This window comes from Typopeltis vanoorti, chromosome 7 (assembly GCF_054136105.1).
Source record: "Typopeltis vanoorti isolate ZY-2024b chromosome 7, IOZ_Tvanoo_1.0, whole genome shotgun sequence".
In the NCBI taxonomy this organism is placed as follows: Eukaryota; Metazoa; Arthropoda; class Arachnida; order Uropygi; family Thelyphonidae; genus Typopeltis; species Typopeltis vanoorti.
Window position 1 is genome coordinate 36,223,626 of NC_143555.1, and position 22,756 is coordinate 36,246,381.

Genomic DNA, 22,756 nt, shown 5'->3' on the forward strand with positions numbered 1-22,756 from the left:
CGGTGGTCTCACACTAGGCGAGGAAATTCACTCCAACTAAAGAAAACCCGCAACCTGCTGGTTGGAAAATGGGTACGCTAACCACCCAACCAGCCAGCCAGACCGGCAAATTAATCATTCAATATACGGCTCGCTTGCTGATTTTTTTTTTTTTTTTTTTTTTCAGAACAAAAAAAAAAAAAAAAAAAAACGGATTGTAGTTGCGCGGTTTCCTGTATGCTCACACAATCAACATAAATCCAACCTAGAATACATTTTGGTAGTACTATTACACATGTTAATCGGGTAGAAACTGATACTTCCAAAATGCTGTTCTTTCCCAGATGATCTTTTGTTTCCTGGTGGAAAACGGATCGTTTTATACTCCAATTCAAGGCAATCATCTTCAACCTTCGCCCCGTTTCAAAATAAGGATATGTAATTGATTAGAATTTATTAAGCTGCATTAAGCAGGATATTAGCAGAGCTCTGTTGTGAAACAACTGATATTTTAAAGCCAAAGGAACCCATATAATCTCGTATTCCGATATTTCAGTATAACTCACGATCAAATATTTAGTGAGAAATAATAATAAAGCTTGGGGAAGAACAAATTGGATTCAAGTCAAATAGAGACTGTCAGGATCAGATTTTCACTTCACGACAGATAGTTGAGAAATCATGGAAATATAATAAATATCTGTATTTAAGTTTTGTAGATCTGGAAAAGGCATATGACAGGTACCAAGAGAGAAGCTATTGGAAACGCTATTGCGCTATCCATAATGGCCGGTAAGGTGGTTAAAAAGACAAAGACAAAGATTTCCTGGCTACAGTTATATGATGTCTCTATGGGGCATTATATCAAGCAATACTTAGTCTTTATTTGAGTTGTAAGTCAGCAGCAGTTAGAATTGAAGGAAGTACAGGAAGGTGGTTTAATGTTAAAACTGGTGTCAGACAAAGATGTACTTTATCCCCTCTGTTATCCATTATCTATATGGATCACATTATGAAGGAAAGTGGTATTAAACCTGATATCAAAATTGGAGATGTTAATGTCAGCTCTTTGCTTTATGCAGACGATGTTATACTTCTAAATAAATCCGCTACAAGTCTGCAAGATTCCCTGACCAAAGTGAATAACTGTTGTAATAGATTTGGTATGAAGGTCAGCATTAAAAAGACAAAGACAATGAAAATAGGCAGAAACATTGAAAATGACAACTGCATTGTAAATGGAGAACCTATAGAACAAGTAAAACATTTCAGCTACTTAGGCACAATTTTTAGTGGAGATGGTAAATTAAATATGGAAATAGACAACAGGATCAACAAAGCTGATATGGTAGGAAGTCAACTGAATAAATTTATATGGAATAAGAGAGAAATTAGCCAAAACACTAAATTAGCTATATACAAGACAGTATTCAAGCCAATTTTAACTAATGGATCTGAAAGCTGGGTCAGCTTGACCAAAGACTAGAGACTGCAGATATGAGAGTCCTGAGAAAGATTAGGGGTACAAACAGATGGTACAATGGCAATATCATATTAAAAACGAGGATATTAGGAAAGAACTTGACATTGTCAACATCCAGGAATGCATTAGTAGAGCTAATCTCAGGTGGTATGGTCACTTAAACAGAATGGGCGAGGAAAGATTAGCAAAACAAGTGTTCTCTTCCAGGTTGACAGGAAAAAGACCCAGAGATAGATCAAGATACAGGTGGATTGATTACGGTAAAAACTGCCTTAGAAGACAAAAATATAAGATCTAATAATGTTGGAGTCTTAATAGGTAACAGATTGATTTGGAGGAAAATTGTAAATAGGAAGTTAGTAATGATGTAAATTTTTCATGTAGTACTATCATATCCTGTACACCCCTTGAGGGTATGTATCAGGAATTTAATGAAGATGATGATGATAATAAAGCAGAATTCGAACATTCCAAGAAAACAATCAGTCATAGGGTTTAATATTTATCTTAAAAGTAGTCATTTCACAGAATGGCAATCAAGCCTGTGGCCGCCAGTCAAGTTGTGCGTGAAATGATTTTTGTGCGACACAACTCGATAATTTGTTTTAAAAAATCGAACGTAACACATAAAACATGACAATTTCTTATATCGATATTTGTTATTTATAGTAACACACAATAACAAGACTAATTTCATGGAGAATAAGCAAGTCGTACCCATGCTTTAAAGTGCTTCAGTCCATTTATTTCGCAATTTGTTTTAAGTAAATTGAAGGTACTGAACGAACTTGCGCACACGATAGATTGTTACTCGAACTTAGTATCACAATACGAACATCTAATTTTTTTATAACTGAGATTTTATACAGATCACTCCAAAGGTTTCTATAATAGTACTAAATAAGTTTCGTTTGTTTATTATTGACAGTTGCTCCAAATGTTCATTGCGGTGAAAAATTCAAACTCGGAAATTTCTTATAGATCGGTATATTTCCTTATTTTGTTTTTCATTTTATATCAATATCTTCGAAATTCACATTTGTAATAGGAAAGATAGATTGTTTACCTTTTACTAAGATTATCAATCAGTGTTCTTGAGTTCATTAATTATTAAAATAGTATGAATAATTTTCAGACCTGTCCTTTGACGCTATATAACAGCGCTTCCCAAACTGTGGGCCGCGACCCCCTTGGGGGCCGTAGGTTTTGTTGAGGGTGGCCGTGAAATAATGAAAACAAATTTAAAATGTTTTAAGACTAAGTGGATTTTTTTATTTTAAAAGAAACGTATTTAACTTTTATTATTTCTTTTTTGTTATTTTTTTATATTTTAATAGAAAAATTCACACATTGGTGTTGATTCACAAACTTTGCTTCCTGCGTATTGTGGCGCTTAATGAATATTGGTAAATATTGCTTATTCATATGTTTCATTTCAAAGCAGTGGTTAATTGTATTTACTTCGAATGCTCTCCAGGGAAGCTCCAAATCTTCTTGTCCCTTTCATCACGCGTTCGTAATCAGGGACTGTTGATATTGACTTTATATACATATCAAAACTCGTTTTATATTATCACTGTCATTCGAGCTAGTTTTCTGTTACCAATAAAAGTTTTGCATATACTTCATACATGAAAAAAAGCTTAAACAAGTTCATGTGGGGAGATAGTAACTCGTTTGCAGTGGTAAACAACACAACCTCCCTAATAGCCACTATACTGCAGAGGCAATAAAAACAAGTATTTTTATTATGCCAGTGAATAAGGTATGAGGAGTCTGTGTAATATATTTCTCAACAAATAGTGCAATTAGAGACAACTTGGATAAAAACACACTAATTAATGAATTACATATTCCCTCATACAGAAACTATGCTGTATAGACTGAAACAAAACAATATGTTGCATGGGCAAACACAGTATCTAACTAAAAACTATTGTTATTAATTAGATTGTAAGTTCGATTTCCCAAGGCAGCAATAAAATTTAACCGAACGTGTTAAAATTCGTAAAAGTGTTAAAACTAAGTAATATATATAAAATGAATGTTATGGCAGTTTCACATATGGAATTCGGTTGAAGAGAGTTAGCATTTCAACTCAATTGTCAACTATGCTTTTATCTTTCGGTTGCGCGATCTTTTGTTAATACCGCACCAATCATATGCACGTTTTAATAACCTGCCTGTGCTGTCTGTTTCGCGTTAGGTTTAATTACCGTAAAGGGAGAAAAGTCACAAAAGAGAAAAATGTTCCTGGTCCGGGGATTCCCTTATTCAGGTAATATTCACTAATTTCATGTTATCAGTCTGTGGTATGCCAGTATCGGTAAGTGGCGATATTATTTGATCTATTCTACGTTAAAAAAATTAATCCTGAGATGGATAAGTGGCTGATAAAAAATTTAAAAAAATTCCAGCGAACAATCAGAAGCAGAAACACTCAAAAAAAAAAAAAGGACAGTTTCATATTTTACCAGAACAGCCCGCATCGCCTTCAGAACCAAACGGTAAGAGGCAAAAAATGTAATATATGCATTTGATTTTTGCAATATTCGCTGTGTATGTTTTGTATTGAATATAAATACCATAAATATTATAATAATATATCTCTATTACGATTTTTTTTCGAGGGGGGCCGTGAAATATTTTAATTTTTGCAAAGGGGGCCCTGACATCCAGAAGTTTGGGAAGCACTGCTATATAATGAATTTGTTCATTGGATAGCTGTTAGTTTCTATGGAGCCCTTTGGCTGGACAGACCGGGTTCATATCCTGTCTAGGACGCAAGGAACGGTTAACAGGATTTTTTGCTTGAAGGTGAGTTAGCTGGTCTAATACAGTAGTCCTCCAGGAAACGCGTTTTTTTTAAAATAAAAGATCTAATTTATGCCAGTTCCATTCATCTATCCAAGGTAAAATATGAATTAGATAAACAGGTGAACCCAGCAGCTGAGATCAAACATGGAATATTTTCATGCCACAAATGTCTGTGATAAGCACGATGATGGTACTAGGAAGAAGCAAATCATTTTTCACCAAATGACATTCAGAAACATCCATAACCACAGCAGGATTAAAACCTATAGCCCATCAGTTGGAGAATGGAGACGCTCTCCACTAGGCCAGTCATCTCCGAAACTTTCAGCCTGTTTTCTCATGAGTGTTTCATCAAAACATAACTTACTAAAGAACTCTTGTAACCTAGCCAATATCCTCAGTTATTCATTCTATATTATATATATATCACACATCACAATAGAGATTGGTTAAGCATACTTTAGTTCAGTACTCCATGTGTGGTCAGGCCGATGTTCGGACACGTGGACTGATGCGCTTAAATTCAGTGGAATGACTGCCTCCTTATCGTTGCTTGCCACTGTGCTTCCTATCAAAGCACAATATACTGGGTACTTTGTGTAACACTTCTAATGTGCCCTCTGAACCTCAGGACAGTGTCAACCATTCCCACCGGATCCTGACTCTCATGCACCTCATGTAGTTATTATTATATAAGGTGCCTCCATGGAATCAAACATAGATGACAATATGAGACTGTAAAAGTTAGATAGGGCTAAATGGCCTTGCCTACTCCCCGTATACGGGAATAAAAAAGGCGTTAGCTGATTTTTACGGTCTCATATTGTCATCTATCCTTAAATGTTGAGCTCAATGGCCAAGTAACTTGGCTGATTACCAACTTAATACTGCATATGATAGCACGGTTAATCCTGTCTGCATTGTGCTATGGCTGAAAATTTCATGTGTTCTTCTGGCCGTTTTGGGGAATGAAAATCCTACCACCTCTGTATTAGAGTAATATCCCTTCAATTGAAACGTTCTGATAAAAGTTCTTTGCATCTTTAATGGCATTTGAATCCAGGTCTTTCCAACCAAAAGGATTTATCTACTCCAAATCTGTTATAGAGGCTCATATTTGCCGGCAGAGTGGTTAGCATATCTGCTCTCCAGCCAAAAGGCTGTGGGCTTGAATCCCGCTGTGATCATGGATGTTTGTGATTGTCTGTGGAAATGCTAATGGTGGTGGGTGGTAGATGGCTTGTAGTTGGTAGAGACAGAGAGTTGTAGAGTAGGTGTCCTCCCTTGATGAGTCTTTGGACTCCCTGGAGGTGTCACGCAATAATCTTTCTTGATTCGATAGTTACAAATTACTAATTTATGACCTTCCTTTAACATACACACATACTGTCTTTTCAAAATTATTTACATTCCATCTCTTATCAATCTAGTTTTGTATTCTGACTCTAACCGGCCTAAAGTTTCTTTTAAACTTCTAAGTTTCTTTTAATTAATATCTCAGCTGTAAATCCTTAAATAATTTAAGTCATGTGTTACCAACATATAAGCCTATCTACAAGGACTCTAACTGGCATCTCCAAAACCATCATGATCATTCCAGAAACAAACTGGTTTGTAGTAATATATCTGCTTTAGAAATCCCTTTATAAAAGTGGTATTATTTTCCACTCTTATTGAACCTTTCCCATTGCTAGACTTCCACTTAACATTGAACTGAGAGGTACAGTTAACTACTTGGCACTTCCTGAAAGTATGTGCTTATACTCCATCCATACCTCTCTTAACATCAAGTTTGCTGAATACCACATTCCTCCACTTTAATGCTATCTTTCTCTTCTTCTTGAGCTCTATGGCAATATTTCAAAAAAAATCAGCTAATGCCTTTTATTCCCTTATAGGGAGTAGGCGAGGCCTTTTAACCCTATCTAGCTTTTGGAGATTGAGTGGGCAGTTCAATCTCCACCGGTAGCCAATCAGAGATAGCTGGCCCATGTCTATCACTAATTATAGCAGCCACTGATGAAGCTGGAAAACAAGTGCTGCCATCTCTTGGTACCTAACCCTAACAAGATATGTTGCTGTCTGACATAATGTGGGTACTACGGTCGATTTTCTTGAGTTTCCGGGAGGAAAAACCCATTTGCCCGTGCCAGAGATCGACTAACTCGGGAATAGGTCAAAGAAAGGCTTAGAAAAAGTTCCTCCAGTTGGAGACTAGACTTGAACTTAAGTCTGACTTCAAGCGACCAAGTGCAGAGGACGCAAACGCCACTTCCACTGAGCTACACAGGCAATATTTTAGTTAGTATAAAATACTCGTACAAAATAGACATTAATTCCACTCTATTTTCTAACTTTAGTCATTTGGCTTTTTATTGGATATTTAACTCAAGTCTTCATGATTTTGTTTAGCTTGTGCTGAAAGTAATGTTTCATATTCAAATTTCTTCACTTAATACACTTGTCACTTTTCTGTACCGACATTCACCACCAACTAACCTAACTTCATTAACTAACCATTTCACACTCACTCTATCCTTCTAATTTTCAGCCTGAAACCTGACATTCCTGCTTTCAGATCATACCATGCTGCAACACCTGCAACGTGACATACCATCCATACCATTGCACTGCCACCTCCAAATTTCGTAGTTGTACTAGCTATGTCTTCTTAAAAACCTCCACTTGAGGGGGAGGTTTTTAAGAATACATAGCTATCTATCTAGAGAGAATCTGATCAGCTAGAGAGCATTTAAAAAATAAGTCAAACAGGTAAGCAATCTAACCTACCAAACACTAAAAAACAAAATTAACTGAATATTTCAGATCGCTACTAAGGAACTGACAAACCTCTACATGTCATGCCAGTATAAATAAAAAAAATAAAAGAAAAATCTTCATATATAAGCTAAATACAGGGTGTCCCAAAATTCATGCAAGATTTAAATTTAGTGCCATTTGTGCGGTAAAGTATTGCCAACGAGAAAAAAAAGACAACGTGACAGCTGACAGTTCAGGGTTATTAAAAATGCGAAGATCACAGCGAAGAGAGTTCGTTGAATTGATTATGGAACAAGTGGATGCTCATTTTTCGAACAAAATCATCTTCAGCAATGAGGCTCATTTTCATCTTGATGGCTTTGTTAATCGACAAAATTGTCTCATTTGGGGTTCAGAAAATCCACGAGTGATTGTTGAGAAACAAATGCATCCATGTGTCACTGTTTGGTGCGGATTTTGGGCTGGAGGCATCATCGGTCCATTCTTCTTCGAAAATGCGGATGGTAAGGCAATAACAGTTAATGATGCTCGCTATTGCGACATGATAATCCAGTTTTTTGTGCCTAAATTGCAAGATATGGATGTGGACATGTGGTTTCAACAAGACTGTGCCACATGCCATACAGCCCGAGAAACAATTCAATTACTGCATGAGTCATTTCCTGGTCGTGTAATTTCCCGTTTTGGTGATCAGAATTGGCCGCTCAGATCATGTGACTTAACGTCGTTGGACTTTTTTCTTTGGGGTTTTTTGAAGTCTTTTTTTAAGGTTTATGCCAACAAGCCCACGACCACCCACGCCTTGAAGGAGGAAATTGAGCGCTGTATCAACGAAATTCAGCCACATTTATGCAAAACGGTCATGGAAAATTTCGACAAAAGAGTGCGTATGTGCCAGCAAAGCCATGGAGGCCATTTACCCGATGAATCGATAAGAAATTACAATTTTTAATTAAAAACCTGTGTTTTCTATCAAAATTACTTCTTGCGTGAATTTTGGGATAATAATATACCCAAAATATACCCCCCTATATATTAGATTCAGTCGGACTTACCACAATGCACACAATAATATAACTAATTGCAGTGTCAATAAATGAAAATTTTAATGATATACTGATGAATGTAAATATCATCCAATAGATTACTGTGTAATATCTGTGTATACTTTGAACTGTACTGTACTGCAAACAGCCTGACCAGTGAGTGTTAATTACTAAGAATATTTACAAAAAAAAAAAAACTAATCTATGATTTTTTCAGTGAAATGACATTAATTTAGAATAACAAATTCATGACACATATACTATTTTCATATAATCATAATACTAATTAGAAAATAATACAGTATTTCATATCTCATACTATTTTCTAATTATTAATGAAGCAATGTCACAGCATGAAATTTCACCAGAAACATGAAAATATGGAGGTATAAAAGTTTTATAGTGTTACACTGCATAATTTGGAAAGTATAATCAAATTATCAAATTCCAAGTGGAGCTTTTACAAAGTCCTCTTATAAAAAGGAAAATAAAACAATGTAAGAATTACAGAAGTGATACCTAATTTAAGCACTAATAAAAGGCAAATATACAGGCTTCTGGGCAAAGTCCGAGTCTTTTAAGTAGTACAAACCAGAGCAACTCCTATGTTGAAGGTTATATTTTCATATGCTCAGAGATAAATTTTGAAAATTTAAGTTATTTTATATTTTGGTTATAAAATATATATAAACGTACACTGTTTAGAAAGAGGTCAATGGACACCACAGCATGAGGAACAAACAGCCATGGCACCCACCTTAATAAGATGTAGGATTTCCTTTTGCTGTGATGACTGTGCAATCCTACAGGGAATCCTTTCCACTTTTGAACCATTCTTCCTGTAGGCATGTAATGAGGTCGTGTACTATTGTGGGGTGATCGTCCCTTGTCAAAGCTCCAGTTCATCCCACAGATGTTCAATAACATTGAGATTAAGACTCTGTGGAGGTGTCAAGTGTCTGGTGATGTTCATGTCCACAAGCCATGCAGTTACAGAAGCAGTCTTATGATACAGTGCATTGTCTTGCTAAAAGAGACAATGGTCAGGTATGCAAAAACACCACAAAGTAGGAAGCATTGCATTGTCCAGAATGTTCAGATATCTCTGAGTTCAATGCTCATAACACCATAAATAGAGGTCCGAAGTCAAACCAGGAAAAACAAGGCAATACCATCACACAGCCACCTCTGAATTTAATAGTTGAGGTTACATGTTCTGGTAAGAGACTTTCACCATGCATCTGCCACACCCATCCATTTACTCAGTAGAGGACAGTGTGATTCATTGTGCATTCGGGTAATGTGGGACACGTATAATGCAGTCCTACCATGGAAAATCTATGTTGTGAGCCTTAGTTCTGAATATTTACGTGGTGCATCATGCACTGCAGGTAGCACTCAACTTTATGCACTTCTATCTCAGTATGGTATTACTGACTGTCGACTTGGAATGGCCCACTTTGTCATCAATTTACAGAACAAGGACTGCAACATGACATCCTATTACAATGCCTCTTTCAAACTCTCTCACAGTTCCCTTCTCATAGCCATTTCACCTGAACAAAGTTGCAGTGACTTGGGAGTATCACATTCCTCCAATTTATACTGGCTAGATGCACATGACACGACGCACCTTGATCATGAGGGTATCCACTGAATTCTTTCTAAGCAGTGTATTTATAATATTCTTATATTAATTTAGTCGAAGTGAAATCTTTTAAGTTCCTCAAAATTAGCTGAAGTGAAGTCTTTTATGCTCTATTCTTTGTAATATGAAAGATAAAGGCTACATAATTTAAAGATGTTTGTTGTTTCTGAATACACAGAAGTGAATTATCTGTTAACAGCACACACACATTTTTGAGTCTTTTATAGGGTGAAAATTACTGCTACTTCCATTAATGAGACTAGGTCACTCACATTTAAGAAACAGAATGTCACTCTTGCACATTACTTGGATAAAATCAATATTATTAAAAGGTTAACGATAAGCAAAAATTACTTAACCAGAAGGATGAAGCAGAGTAGAAAATAGACTGCTTAAAGAGCAAGGCTGATTTTAATATTGAATGGAATAAGTTTTTTTATTCTTTTTTTTTTTTTAATACAAATTGCCCTTTAAGAAAAAAGCCTCAATTCCATACCCCTGTGAGAACACTATCTTGTGTTGGGTATAGTATTTAAAAACGATATTCTTGGGCTTGCAGTCCATAATACTGCTTGTCAGTAAAAATCACTTGAATAAAATCAATTCATAATCTTGTTAATATTAATAAACATAACTTACCTAAAATTTATCATCCCTTGGGGATACAGGCCAGAACCATTTTAGGACATATGCATCATCACCAACTCCATCAAGAAATGTCCAATTAGATAAAAAATTAATCTCACTAATCTCACTCCTCTACATAGACTATTTGCCCTACTTCACCAGATGATACATTAAAAGATCCACACATCCTTCATGAAGTGATTTTCTTTCCTGCTTTTGTTACTTCTCCAAGTTACATAAATGAAAAGTATTCCAAATTCTTTCTTAAATCTTATGCTTTTTACTTTTAGTATTATAAATCTCACCTATGCTACTTTCCAATTCATTTTTTATTTTTTTTCTGTGATCTATCTATATCTAAAATCAAGCAAATTTTAAGATTCAACTGTTTCCAAGACTGTCTTCTCTTTTCTTTACAAATTTGACAACAGCATGCATAAGCATTTTTTAAACCTGTAGTAACTTCATTAGTGAGTTCAAAATTTGAATCTTGTGGATGGAAAATCTCATTCTTTTTGTATATGTTGAAAAGCTTTGTCAAGTCCCTTGAAAGTGAAGCAATGAACAGAAGTTTCATCTCTTAAATCTTTTTCCTCAGCTTCTTTTCTAAGCTCTCTCTCCATTGTGTGCTTGAAGCAGATCAGTGACATCAGTCACAGAAACCTCAACCTGCAACTGGTTAGCAATATCAACAAATGCTTCAGTTTCATTTTTGTACGATCTCTGCTGGTTCCTGAACTCATTCAAAATTATTAATACACTGAGGACAGAGTACTGTATCAATAAACAGAGCACAGCAGTACTTCACTATATACCAATGTACATGGTTTGGGAATATTGTATTTATGAACACTTAGCATCTATTTATTGCAATCAATGTTCATGTTCATATTTTCAGTTTTGTGGATACTTGAAAAAAAAAAAAAAAAAAAAGAACTTGTAAAGCAGGAACTACCTGTATATGGATAAGTACTACTCTTTTTTTTTAACTTTCAATAAAGTTGATTATATATCATAAATGATTCCTTTAGCAGAATGCATTACTGATTACTTAAAAAACTGCTTTAAAAATTTGAATAAGATGCATCTGTCAATAAATTATATAACCTCACAGTGGTGACACTGAAAAACTAAAGCACTAAATTTTAGCTGAATTACAGCAAGTCTTCAAAATATCTGGGTGACTAAACAGTTTGTACATAAATGCAAAAAAAATTGGACAAGAATTACATGTGGAAGTTGTGTACTGAAATTTGAGTCCTACAAATTTAAGTTGGTTTGGAAAATGGAACAAAGCAAAAAAATTAATACTGATTAAAGTCTTTTGGCTAAAGTCATTGATAAAATTGAAAAACAAAACCATACTATATATATATTATGTATGTGCAGTGCATATCTATATCGTTAGTTCTCTGACTTGTTTAGCTGTTGCTATGTAATTAAGTAACAATTAAAAGTACTTTTCTGTTTTCTCTTTTTTTTTTTTTTTTTTCCTGTACATGTTTCTGAATATATTTTTGGCAGTTGTGTTTCTTTATATATTACATCTGTTGTCACATATTTCTCATAACTGAATAGCAAAAAAAATCCAGATTGTTGAAAAAGACTATGGATTAACTGTTTTCTATCTTTTCATAATTTAAAAAAAAAAATGGTTTATTGTATATCCTGCGTACTGGAATAATATATATATATATATATAAAATAATATAAAAAATCTGCACTTATTAAAGATCAATAATAATAAATTAATGACAAATCAAATCACTTGGGACTGAATAGGCAATAGCTTTGCCCATTCATTTCTATTTTAATCCACAAGAGTTTCCTGGCACTGTTTCTTTACAATAAAATTTTAGTTAAAAAAAAAAAGATAAACAACTTTTACAGTATATCTTGATTTACATCTCTTAAGGATAAAAAAACAGCTTATTTTTCAAGTAAAAAAATAATAATAAACAATACATACAAGTAACTACATTCCTTTGAAAATCTCAAAGAAAAATTTGGCGATACTGTAGTAACAATTTCTTTTTAAAAAAGCATGTTGTTCTTCAAGTAAATAAATAAATGACATGATTTTTAAAATCCTCAAACTGATATGTATAAACAAAACTATGAATTTTGATTATCTCTTGTAAAATCCCCAAAAATGAGTTCCAAGGCAGCATGAACATCTCCACCTGTAGCTTGAAGTGCTCGCAAACTAACATTATCATCTGTTATACCCATATCTCTTAACTGTTGAAGCTGTGACTATAAAAATAAAAACATAAAAAAAGAGAGAGGGCTTATTCTTTATAATTAAAGTTAATTTTTTTTGTATCACACTATATTTCATAATTTTTAGCTATTACTTACTGTAAACTCTCATTATAAAGAAAACTCTTCATTTTTACACGTTATCACAATTGTGATAATATACAAATATGCTCCCTAATATGTAAACTACGTATTAGAGAAGTCAACAGTGTATGAGAAAATAGTTAAACAGTAATGGCATCTCCAGGGTTAGGAGAATAAATCACACGAGTTCAATCAATGAATAGCACTTTAAAGTGGGAACTGCAGGGGGTGCTTAAGGGTCAATGCTATATAACTGAGAGGAGACCTCCACATAGCCTTTATAGGAATGCGGAAAACCGATCAGGGCTTCTGACTTAATGTCCAATCCTCACCTTCTCGTGATGCACCCTGTTAGGTATCTACCTGGATACTGAACGAATAAGCATTTCTGGGCTGGCAATTTGGGATTTAGCTGACGAAATTGTATTCTTATTGGCTTAAACCAAAATAAAAAATGATGGTACAACATGACAGAATTTCATGCCAGCTGGGGCATTGCCCGGTTAAACAAGGTCCCTGTTGTTTTTGCCAAGGAACCAGGGCAAATAGTGAAAAGTCAGCTACTGGAACAAATCCTATAACCCCCAACTCAACGTCATCAGAGTTCAAGATCAATACTATCAACATAAGAAGCTTGAATGGCAAAGAAATGGAGCTAGTTGAGGAATTGGATAAGTACCAGATTGACATAATAGGGGTGACTGAAACAAAAAAGGCAAAAACTGGTGAGCTCTTTCTGAGCAATAAATCCAAAATGTTATATTCAGGCAATGACAATCAAGGAAAAGAAGGGGTAGCCATAGTATTCAACACTAAATACGAGGCTAATCTTCTTGAATGGCAGGCAGTCTCAAGTAGAGTGATGTGGGCAAATATGAGAATGGGGAACTGGACAATGAGACTTATTTGTGAATTCAGATTATATGAACCTATCAGGCACCAGTCTAGTTGACTGCATAGTTAGAGTATTCACTCTCCAAATCAACAGGCTACAGGTTTAAATCCTGTCATGAGCAGGATTATCTTATGTGACTGTCTCTGAAGATGCTTTTAATATCTAAGTAGTAGATGAATTTCATTACCCAGTGTGAGGTCACCACACTGCTTATTAGTTGCCTGAATTGGCTTGAAATAGTTCCATGTTTGATTTCTAACATGGAACTATTATCACACAGCAGATCTCAGATCAGCTAAAAATGAGTTTTAAAAAATAAAAATAAATTATAAAAAATGAATAAAAATAGATAAAAATAATCCTTGGTCCACCACAGTATACTAATGTACAGATTTACATCCTCTGCAAGATGGGAGTCACATGAAAAAGATACACTAAAAATGAAGTTGTCAAATGTTCATTCTAGTAGGGCATACATTCCAGGCAGATTCATTGGCTCTATGGAGGTCAAGGGAAACTAGATGAAAGAATACAGATAATGAGTTAGGGATATTAAATTAAAGCTATTACAAGTGCTTCATTTGAATACTGCACAGAGAGTTTGGGTTACCAGCATAGGTGCTAATGGAATGTCCAAAAAATTTAGTAATTTTCCTGACCTAGTTATTCAATTTGGGTCTTGTGTGACTCTTAATGAGTTTAAGAATTTATTTACATGTTAACACAAGAAAAGTATATTTAATATACTGCTGGATATTTCAGTTTGAATAGAACAAATTATCATCAGTGGCTTGACAGAAAACAGAAAATGAGTTGCATGATGTTACATCGCTAATCACGATATCATTTTACTGAAGAAAGGAAAACAAAGGAGTGTAGAATAAATTATATGTATAAATTTACAATGTCACACAAAAACCTTAATTTATAAAATCATACTAAAGATATCATTAAACAGATATAGTATCTAGAAGCTTTTAATTAAAAAAAAAAATTAATGTGTTATTCAGATCAAACTTTCCCATATTTTTAACAAGGATAGGCAGTCATTCCAATTCAGGTTAGGGCATTGAAGTAAGGCCTCAGCACTCTCTTTGAATATGCATTCAAATTTATACTGATATCTGTGTAGAAGTTCTGGACCAGAGAATGTTGTGGTTTGCCTCTATTTTTTGTTGCACCAATCCAGACTTTGATCCGGATTTGTTGTGAAGAATATAAGATTGATGTTCTTGTATTTTTTTTTTCTATAGAGCATCTGGTTTGTTCAAATTAAGAAAGATAGCAGTCACATGAAACTTGGTATACACCAGGAAGAGACATAGTTGAGTGTTTATCTTAGATGAAGGGAAATAGGTGAATATTTTATTTATAGAAAAAACATTCGGAATGTTTTTTCTATAAATAACCCAACATTCGGAAGTTCATTGGCTGTTCTGCAATGAAGTTCTCGAGAGGTTATTTGAACTCCGAAGGGAAGTTGAGCTGTTTCTAATCGATAAGAAAAGTGATCTGTCCCATTATTTCCATTATAAGAAATGGGTAGCCAGAATGGCATACCTCAGAAACGTATTTTCTTACATAAAAGAGTTGAATTTAAAACTTAAATTTCCAGATACAACAAAATTTAATTCATGGAACGAGATCGAATAATTCAAAAAGAAACTCAAACTCTGGTTTAATGATTGCAGAAAGAAATAATGAAATTTTTCAGTCGTACTCAGATTATATTATAGAAGCAGGTGATTTCTGTTCACAGAATTCAGTTTCAGATATTATTGCAGCCCATTTGAAGACGTTGTTGTCATTTGAAAAGTTTTATTACAAACATGAGGATCCCCGGAGGCAAAATATGTGAACCCCTTTGTTGAACACAAAGAGAGACACAAAGAGAACCCTTCAACTTATTGTATTATAATTGGACAAAGGACTGGAAATTACTTTTAATTCTATGAGTAATTCGAAATTCTGGATAAGAATGAAATATGAATATCCAAATTTACATGAAATATCAATGAAATTTCTTCTTTGTTTTTCCACCACATATCTTTGTGAAACTGCATTTTCTTCTGTCATGACTATGCTTATAACGAAACAGAAGAACTGCCTGCAACTTTCTGGTTGTCTCCGTTTTGTTATCACTTCAATTCATCCCAGAATTAATAAGCTAGAGGACAGAAAACAGCAACAAAAGTCTCACTAGCCTAACTAAAACTATCAAAAACTCAGTTGTAGTAAAAGAAACTAAGTTTAACATTTTCAATAACTTATAATCGCTGCATTAAAGTGCTGCATTTTTAAATTCAAAATATTAATTAGTGTTGGAACTAATGTCTAGAATTGAGAGATTCATACAATTTTATTTATTAAATTACATACTTTGCCTATATAAATACGCAAAGTATGTAATTTAGTGTGTGTATGTGATAATACCATATTTAACTGAATATAATTCTCACTTTTTCCCCCCATAATTAAAGCTAAAAATTTGTTGTGTGAGATATATGCAAGGATTTTTGGAAACCCAAACAGCATCATCATCTTTCCCATTATTCCAAGCAAAAATTACCAGTAATTTACAAGATTTGAGATACATAATGAACAATTCTTCATAAATGACTAATGAAAAGCGAAAGCATAGCGCAAAACATACAGCAATGGTAGACCAGTAGAGATAGAGCAGCTATGAAGACGTGCATAAGATTAGTGCACTATTAACAAAAGATCGCGTGACCCAAAGACAAAGGCAACCGACAATTGCCGAGTTGAAATGATAATTCTTTTCAACTGAATTCCATAACATCAGAAACTGTCATAACAACATTCACTATATATTTCTTAGCTTTAACACATTCACGACGGGGTGTTGCTTATCATTCCAACAGAACTTCTCATTTGTGTGTCAACCCTTGGTTGACACACAAAGTTTCAACCCTTGGTTGAATTTTATTGCTGTCTGTTTGTGTTTAAGCTAGCATGCAAACTCACACACAAGTTATATGGCATTTTTCCATTCGTGGTAGAATTTTATTTGAAGTTAGCCTTTGTGATCTGTCATAATGACATCGCGCATTTCAAATGCAATAAAACAAACATTTATTTCATGTAATTGAAAAATCGGACAATAGTTTTTAGTTAGATACTGTGTTTCTGTATCTTACTAAAAACTTGAGTCTATACAGCATAGTTTCTGTGAGAGGTGGACATGTGATTCATTAGTTAGCACCGTTTTTATTCCGGCTGTCTCTAATTGCACTATTTGTTAAGAAATATATGACACAGACTGCAAAAGCCTCCATACCTTATTCAGAGATACAATAAAACTACTTGTTTTTCTTGCATCTGCAGTATAATGGCTGTTGGGGAGGGCATGTTGTTAACCACTGGGAGCGAGTTACTATCGCCTCAACGTGAACATGTTTAAACCTTTTTCGTGTGCAAGGTATATGCAAAACTTTTTAATGTCTTTTTCGTAAAGTAAAATCAGGAGTGCGTGTTATATGCGAGGACAAGTTATATTCGAGTAAATACGGTAAGCGTTTTGCCGACAAGTTGACATCCTTCTGCTGCTTTCCAAGCTCAACTACAATGCATAAATGATAGGTATAGAACAAGCTGGTTTCCGAGGAAACTATTCAACAATAGACCAAATTTTCACATTGCACCAACTAGCAGAACTCAGCTGCGAAGACCATAAAAAACTATATTGTTGTTTTGTGGACTTTAAACAAGCTTTCTTTTTTTACTAGATAGATTAAGGAAATTACAATGTATACTAGGATATACATTAAAATAAATTTTAATACACTTCCAATATTTCGGCAACGTGACGTTGCCGAAATATTGGAAGTGTATTAAAATTTATTTTAATGTATATCCTAGTATATGTTGTAATTTCCTTAAGCTATTTAGTAAAAAATGCATAATCAACGTCTAAGCCTTTCCACAAGAAAAATAAGCTTTTGATAGCATCAACAGAGAAATCCTTCTTAAAATTACTAGAAAAAGCAATAGACAAATATATAATACAGTTTCTGATAAAATATTACTCTAAGAGAAATGCAATAATTAAAAAGGACACACTCACAACAGAACACATAGAGATCCAAAAAGGAGTAATGCAAGGATGCCCATTATCCCCATGCCTATTCAACATAAACATATATCTAGACCAAGTTGTAAAGAAGGCAATAGACAATGAGCCTGGAATCGATGTCAATGGTTTAAACATAAATAATATCAAATATGCAGATGATCTCGTCCTTATTGCAAGAACCCCAAATGAACTACAAAGGTTGATAAACAAGCTAAATGAAACCTGTAAAACATATGACATGACAATAAATATACAAAAGACAAAAGTGATGAAAATAGGGAGGAACAAAACTGCCATCTCAGCCACCCTAAATGGAGAACAAATAGAACAAGAAGACAACTTCATATATCTTGGATCAAAAGTGACAGAAACAATAGATGAACTCAAAACAATCAAACACAGAATAGCGATAGGATAGACCACCATGAGAAAATTACAGAAAATCTGGAAAACAAACAAGATATCTAAGCAAGCCAAAATCAAATTATATGAAGCAATAATTATACCAACAGTCATCTATGGAGCAGAAGCGTGGAGAGTTAAGAGAGGAGAAAAAACTGCTGGCATTTGAAATAAAATGCTTAAGAAAAATAAATAGAACAAGTTGGACAGAAAAGAAAACAAACAGCACAGTCAGACAAGAATTATTGTATAAAAAGACAATAATAGAAAAAATTAGAAAACAACAACTGAGATGATTTGGCCACACTGTATGCATGGACGCAGACAGACTTCCTAACATCCTAATCAATACTTTTCCAAATGAAAAAAGAAGACCTAGAAGACCAAGAATCACCTGGCTGAAATTAATAAAGAACATCTTGGGATGCACAACATATAAGGAACTTTTTATAGAACAGCAAGGAATAGAGAAGACTGGAAGATCCTGCTCAAGAGAAGAGGGAAAATATGGAGATTAAAGCAAACAGACTAAAAAAACAAAATCAGGTTATTTAATACAAATATCAAATCACTTCTACTTTAAGCATCAGAAACATGACAACAATGAAAACAATTAGAAAAAACTGCAAAGCTTTGTAAATAAATATTTAAGAAGAATTCAACAAATGAAATAAACTGGAAAAGGATAAAGTCAAACAAGCATTAGAGTGGAATCAGCATGGAAAGAGGGAAAATCAAAGTTGAGTTGGCAGCTGTAGTCAAGGCCCTATGCTCCCAATGGAATAAGTAAGTGGAATAAGTGAGTGAGTGATGCAGTTTTCCAGTTAGTGCCATCTCTCAACTCATACCATTATTCCTCTAAACCTGAAGATCAAGGGCTATCAAATTGATCTACTCATAGATCATTCAGATATTTTATTTCTAACCAATTTTCAATCCAGATGTTAGAACTATTTTAAATATCTTGTGTACCTGCCAGTCAGTGTTTCAACTTAACTTATCCAAGTGGCTTCTCATCGTGTTGGAGATTTAATGGAGTATTGACAACACTAAGAAAGGATTAAAGACAATTTTATTGCTTTGAATATTTAGTCTCGGTCACTGAGACATCTTCACAGAGTACAAATAACACTTGTAACACACACACACACACACACACACACACACACACACACACACACACACACACACACAGCAAAGCAACACAATACTTAATGAAACACGTAGAAGGGAGTGCACCCTCTGTGGGTGTTTGTATACGGCCTAGAATGTAAACTAACACCTCTGACGATTATTGTTTCTAAAATTTTGGGAAGTTTTATGCATCCATATTTGTTTAAATTAGGTTGATTTCTGAGTGCTGCTGCAGATTCCAAAAACAACTTTCTTTTTTAAATTTAATATGATGGAGCATGGTGGTTTTTCTTTTTTTAAAATTTAAACTGAAAATGAAAGACTGTTTTTGTTAGAGTCAACTTCACTAAGAGTTAGTATGTACATGCTAACTCTTAGTGAAGAAGAACACTAAGTGAAATGAAAATCAAAACTCACTTTCTTTACTGGATACAATGGTCACATGAGCTTTTCCCTCAGACAGACAGTCTATCCTTAACTGTCTACTGCAAGCCCATACATATCAGCCAATACATATACATGCTAACTCTTATCACCACCCTTCACAAAGACTTCGAGTCATTAACACCTTTAAAAACAAGCTATAACAATTTGCTCTAATGAACAAGCTGTTAAACAAGAATTACAAATCATTAGAAATACATTTATAAGCAATGGCTCCAGCAAAAATACCATCAATAAAGTACTTCATCAAAAAAAAAAAAATGCAAATAATATAGATTACAGTAAAAACCATAGCTATGCTATATATTAATGGGTTATCAGAAAAAATTAATAGAAATCTACACTTACAATCCCAATGCAACTTTTAAAACTACCTATAAAATTAAAAAACATATTCAATTTCTCCAAGGATTCCCTGCCCCCCCCCCCAGCCTATCCTTATATACTACCTTATAGTGGTGAAACTGAATGCACAATTCCTATCCGTAAAAAAGAACACAAAAAACACATTAATCTTAACAACCTATACCAAATTGATTGGAAAGGTAATTGTTCCTTATATCATACAAAAACCTGGTATGAATGGAAATTTAAAGAAACCCGTGAAATTTTGATCAGCTACCCTAATCTATATGATAAAGTGGCATAAAAATCCCAAGAATTTGGGTGGCACACATTCAGTCCATTTAAGATCAATTTTGCCGGCCTGGTCGGCCGAGTGGTTAACATATCCGCTCTCCAGCCGAAAGGTTGTGGGTTCAAATCCCACCATGGGCATGGATGTTTGTGATTGTCTGTGAAAATACTAGTGGTGGTAGGCAGTAGATGGCGCTGGTATAGATGATGACGGAGAGAGATGTAGAGTAGGTGCCCTCCCTCGATGGGTCTTAGAACTCCCTGGAAGTGTTGTGTAATAATAATAATTTTAGCCCTCACTAACCATCAGCTATTCTGTTTGGTTCTAATTTAAGTGATTATGTGAGAGTATGTTCCTCTCTAGCTTACCATATCTCTCAATGATTTGTAAACAAACAGATAATAATAATATCAGGACTCTAGCTTTATTGTAGTAAGGTTTTTATTTCACCAGAGGTCAGGCCAGTAGTGTTAACAGTTGACCAAATTACTGTGACTTTAGCATACTATGTAGATTGTACATAGTGTGTGTGTGTGTGTACTCCAGTTGATGAACTTGATATTAAAGGTCAAAACATTGGGCGATCATTTTGGTTTTTATTAAACTGAAGTTTTCCTATAACATGATAGATGTTTCCATAATTTTTTAATAATGAATACTGATCATCGTGTAACTATGAAGGAAAGAATTCCCATATTTAAGTTTTCTTTCATCATCATCATCATCATCAAATTCCTGCCATGTACCCTCAAGGGGTGTACAGGATATGACAGTACTACATGAAAAAACTACATCATTACTAACTTCCTATCTACAATTTTCCTCCAAATCAGTCTGTTACTTGTCAAGACTCCAACATTATCAGATCTTATATTTCTATCGTCTAAGGCACTTTGTACTGTATCAATCCACCTATATCTTGGTCTTCCTCTGGGTCGTTTTCCTGCCAACCTTGCAGAGAACACTTGTTTTGCTAATCTTTCCTCTCCCATTCTATTTAAGTGACCATACCATCTGAGATTAGCTCTGCTAACGCATTCCTGGATGCTGACAATGTCAAGTTCTTTCCTAATATCCTCATTTTTAATATGATATTGCCATTGATGCCATCTGTTCACGCCTCTAATCTTTCTCAGGACTCTCATATCTGCGGTCTCTAGTCTTTGGTCAAGTGTTTTACTTCTGACCCAGCTCTCAGATCCATAAGTTAAAATTGGTTTGAACACAGTCTTGTATACAGCTAATTTAGTGTTCCGACTAATTTCTTTCTTATTCCATATGAATTTATTCAATTGACTTCCCACCATACCAGCTTTGCTGATTCTGTTGTCTATTTCTATATTTAGTTTACCATCTTCAGTAAAAATTGTGCCTAAGTAGCTGAAATGTTTTACTTGTTCCACAGGTTCTCCATTCACAACACAGTTGACATTTTCAATGATTCTGCCTATTTTCATTGTCTTTGTCTTTTTATTGCTGACCTTCATACCATATCTATTACAACAGCTATTCAATTTAGTCAGAGAATCTTGCAGACTTGTAGCGGATTTATTTAGAAGTATAACATCATCCGCATAAAGCAAAAAGCTGACATTAACATCTCCAATTTTGATATCAGGTTTAATACCACATTCCTTCATAATGTGATACATATAGATAATGAATAACAGAGGGGATAATGTACATCCTTGTCTCACACCAGATTTAACATTAAACCATCTTCCTGTACTTCCTTCAATTCTAACTGCTGACTCACAACTCAAATAAAGACTAAGTATTGCTTGATATAATGCCCCATTGACACCATATAACTGCAGCGTATTGAATAGCTTCTCTCTTGGCACCTTGTCATATGCCTTTTCCAAATCGACAAAACTTAAATACAGATCTTTGTTATATTCCCATGCTTTCTCGACTATTTGTCGTAAAGTGAAGATCTGATCCTGACAGCCTCTATTTGGCCTGAATCCAGCTTGTTCTTCACCAAGCTTTTCTTCCACAATTCTTCTCAACCGTTTCTCAAGTATACTTGCATAGATCTTGCCAGGAACACTCAGTAGGGAAATACCTCTGTAATTCTCACATTCAGTTTTATTTCCCTTTTTATATATGGGTACTATGAGAGCTCTACTCCAATCATTGGGAATTCGTCCCTCTGTCCAGGCTTTCTGAACTATGCAGTGCAGCCACTGTAAGACTCTTATACCACCATACTTCAGCATTTCTGGTCGAATATCATCTACTCCTGCTGCCTTTCCACATTTCAAGCCTTTGATGGCTTTTTCTACTTCAAGTATGGATATGTATTCCTGACTGCATGCCTGGTCAGTGTTTTTTATCACTGTGCTGTCATCACTGCTTGTTTCATTTAGCAGTTTTTCAGAGTAATTACTCCATACTTCAAGGATATCTTTTTCTCCT

General features: G+C 34.5%; 2 protein-coding genes across 4 annotated transcripts in view; one reads left to right on the forward strand and one right to left on the reverse strand.

Moving 5' to 3' along the window:
- LOC150104583 (homeobox protein six1-like) overlaps positions 1–22,756 on the forward strand; it is a 77,749-nt gene that overhangs the window by 47,309 nt on the left and 7,684 nt on the right. The window lies entirely within an intron of this gene.
- Positions 12,146–22,756, reverse strand: part of LOC150104584 (ubiquitin-like protein 7) — a 107,469-nt gene continuing 96,858 nt past the window's right edge. For all 3 annotated transcript variants that reach the window (XM_090395213.1, XM_090395212.1, XM_090395214.1), the window contains exon 8: positions 12,146–12,637. In XM_090395213.1, coding sequence (XP_090251339.1) covers positions 12,497–12,637 — 141 coding nt within the window. In that variant the 3' untranslated portion in view covers positions 12,146–12,496. The remainder of the gene's footprint in view (positions 12,638–22,756) is intronic.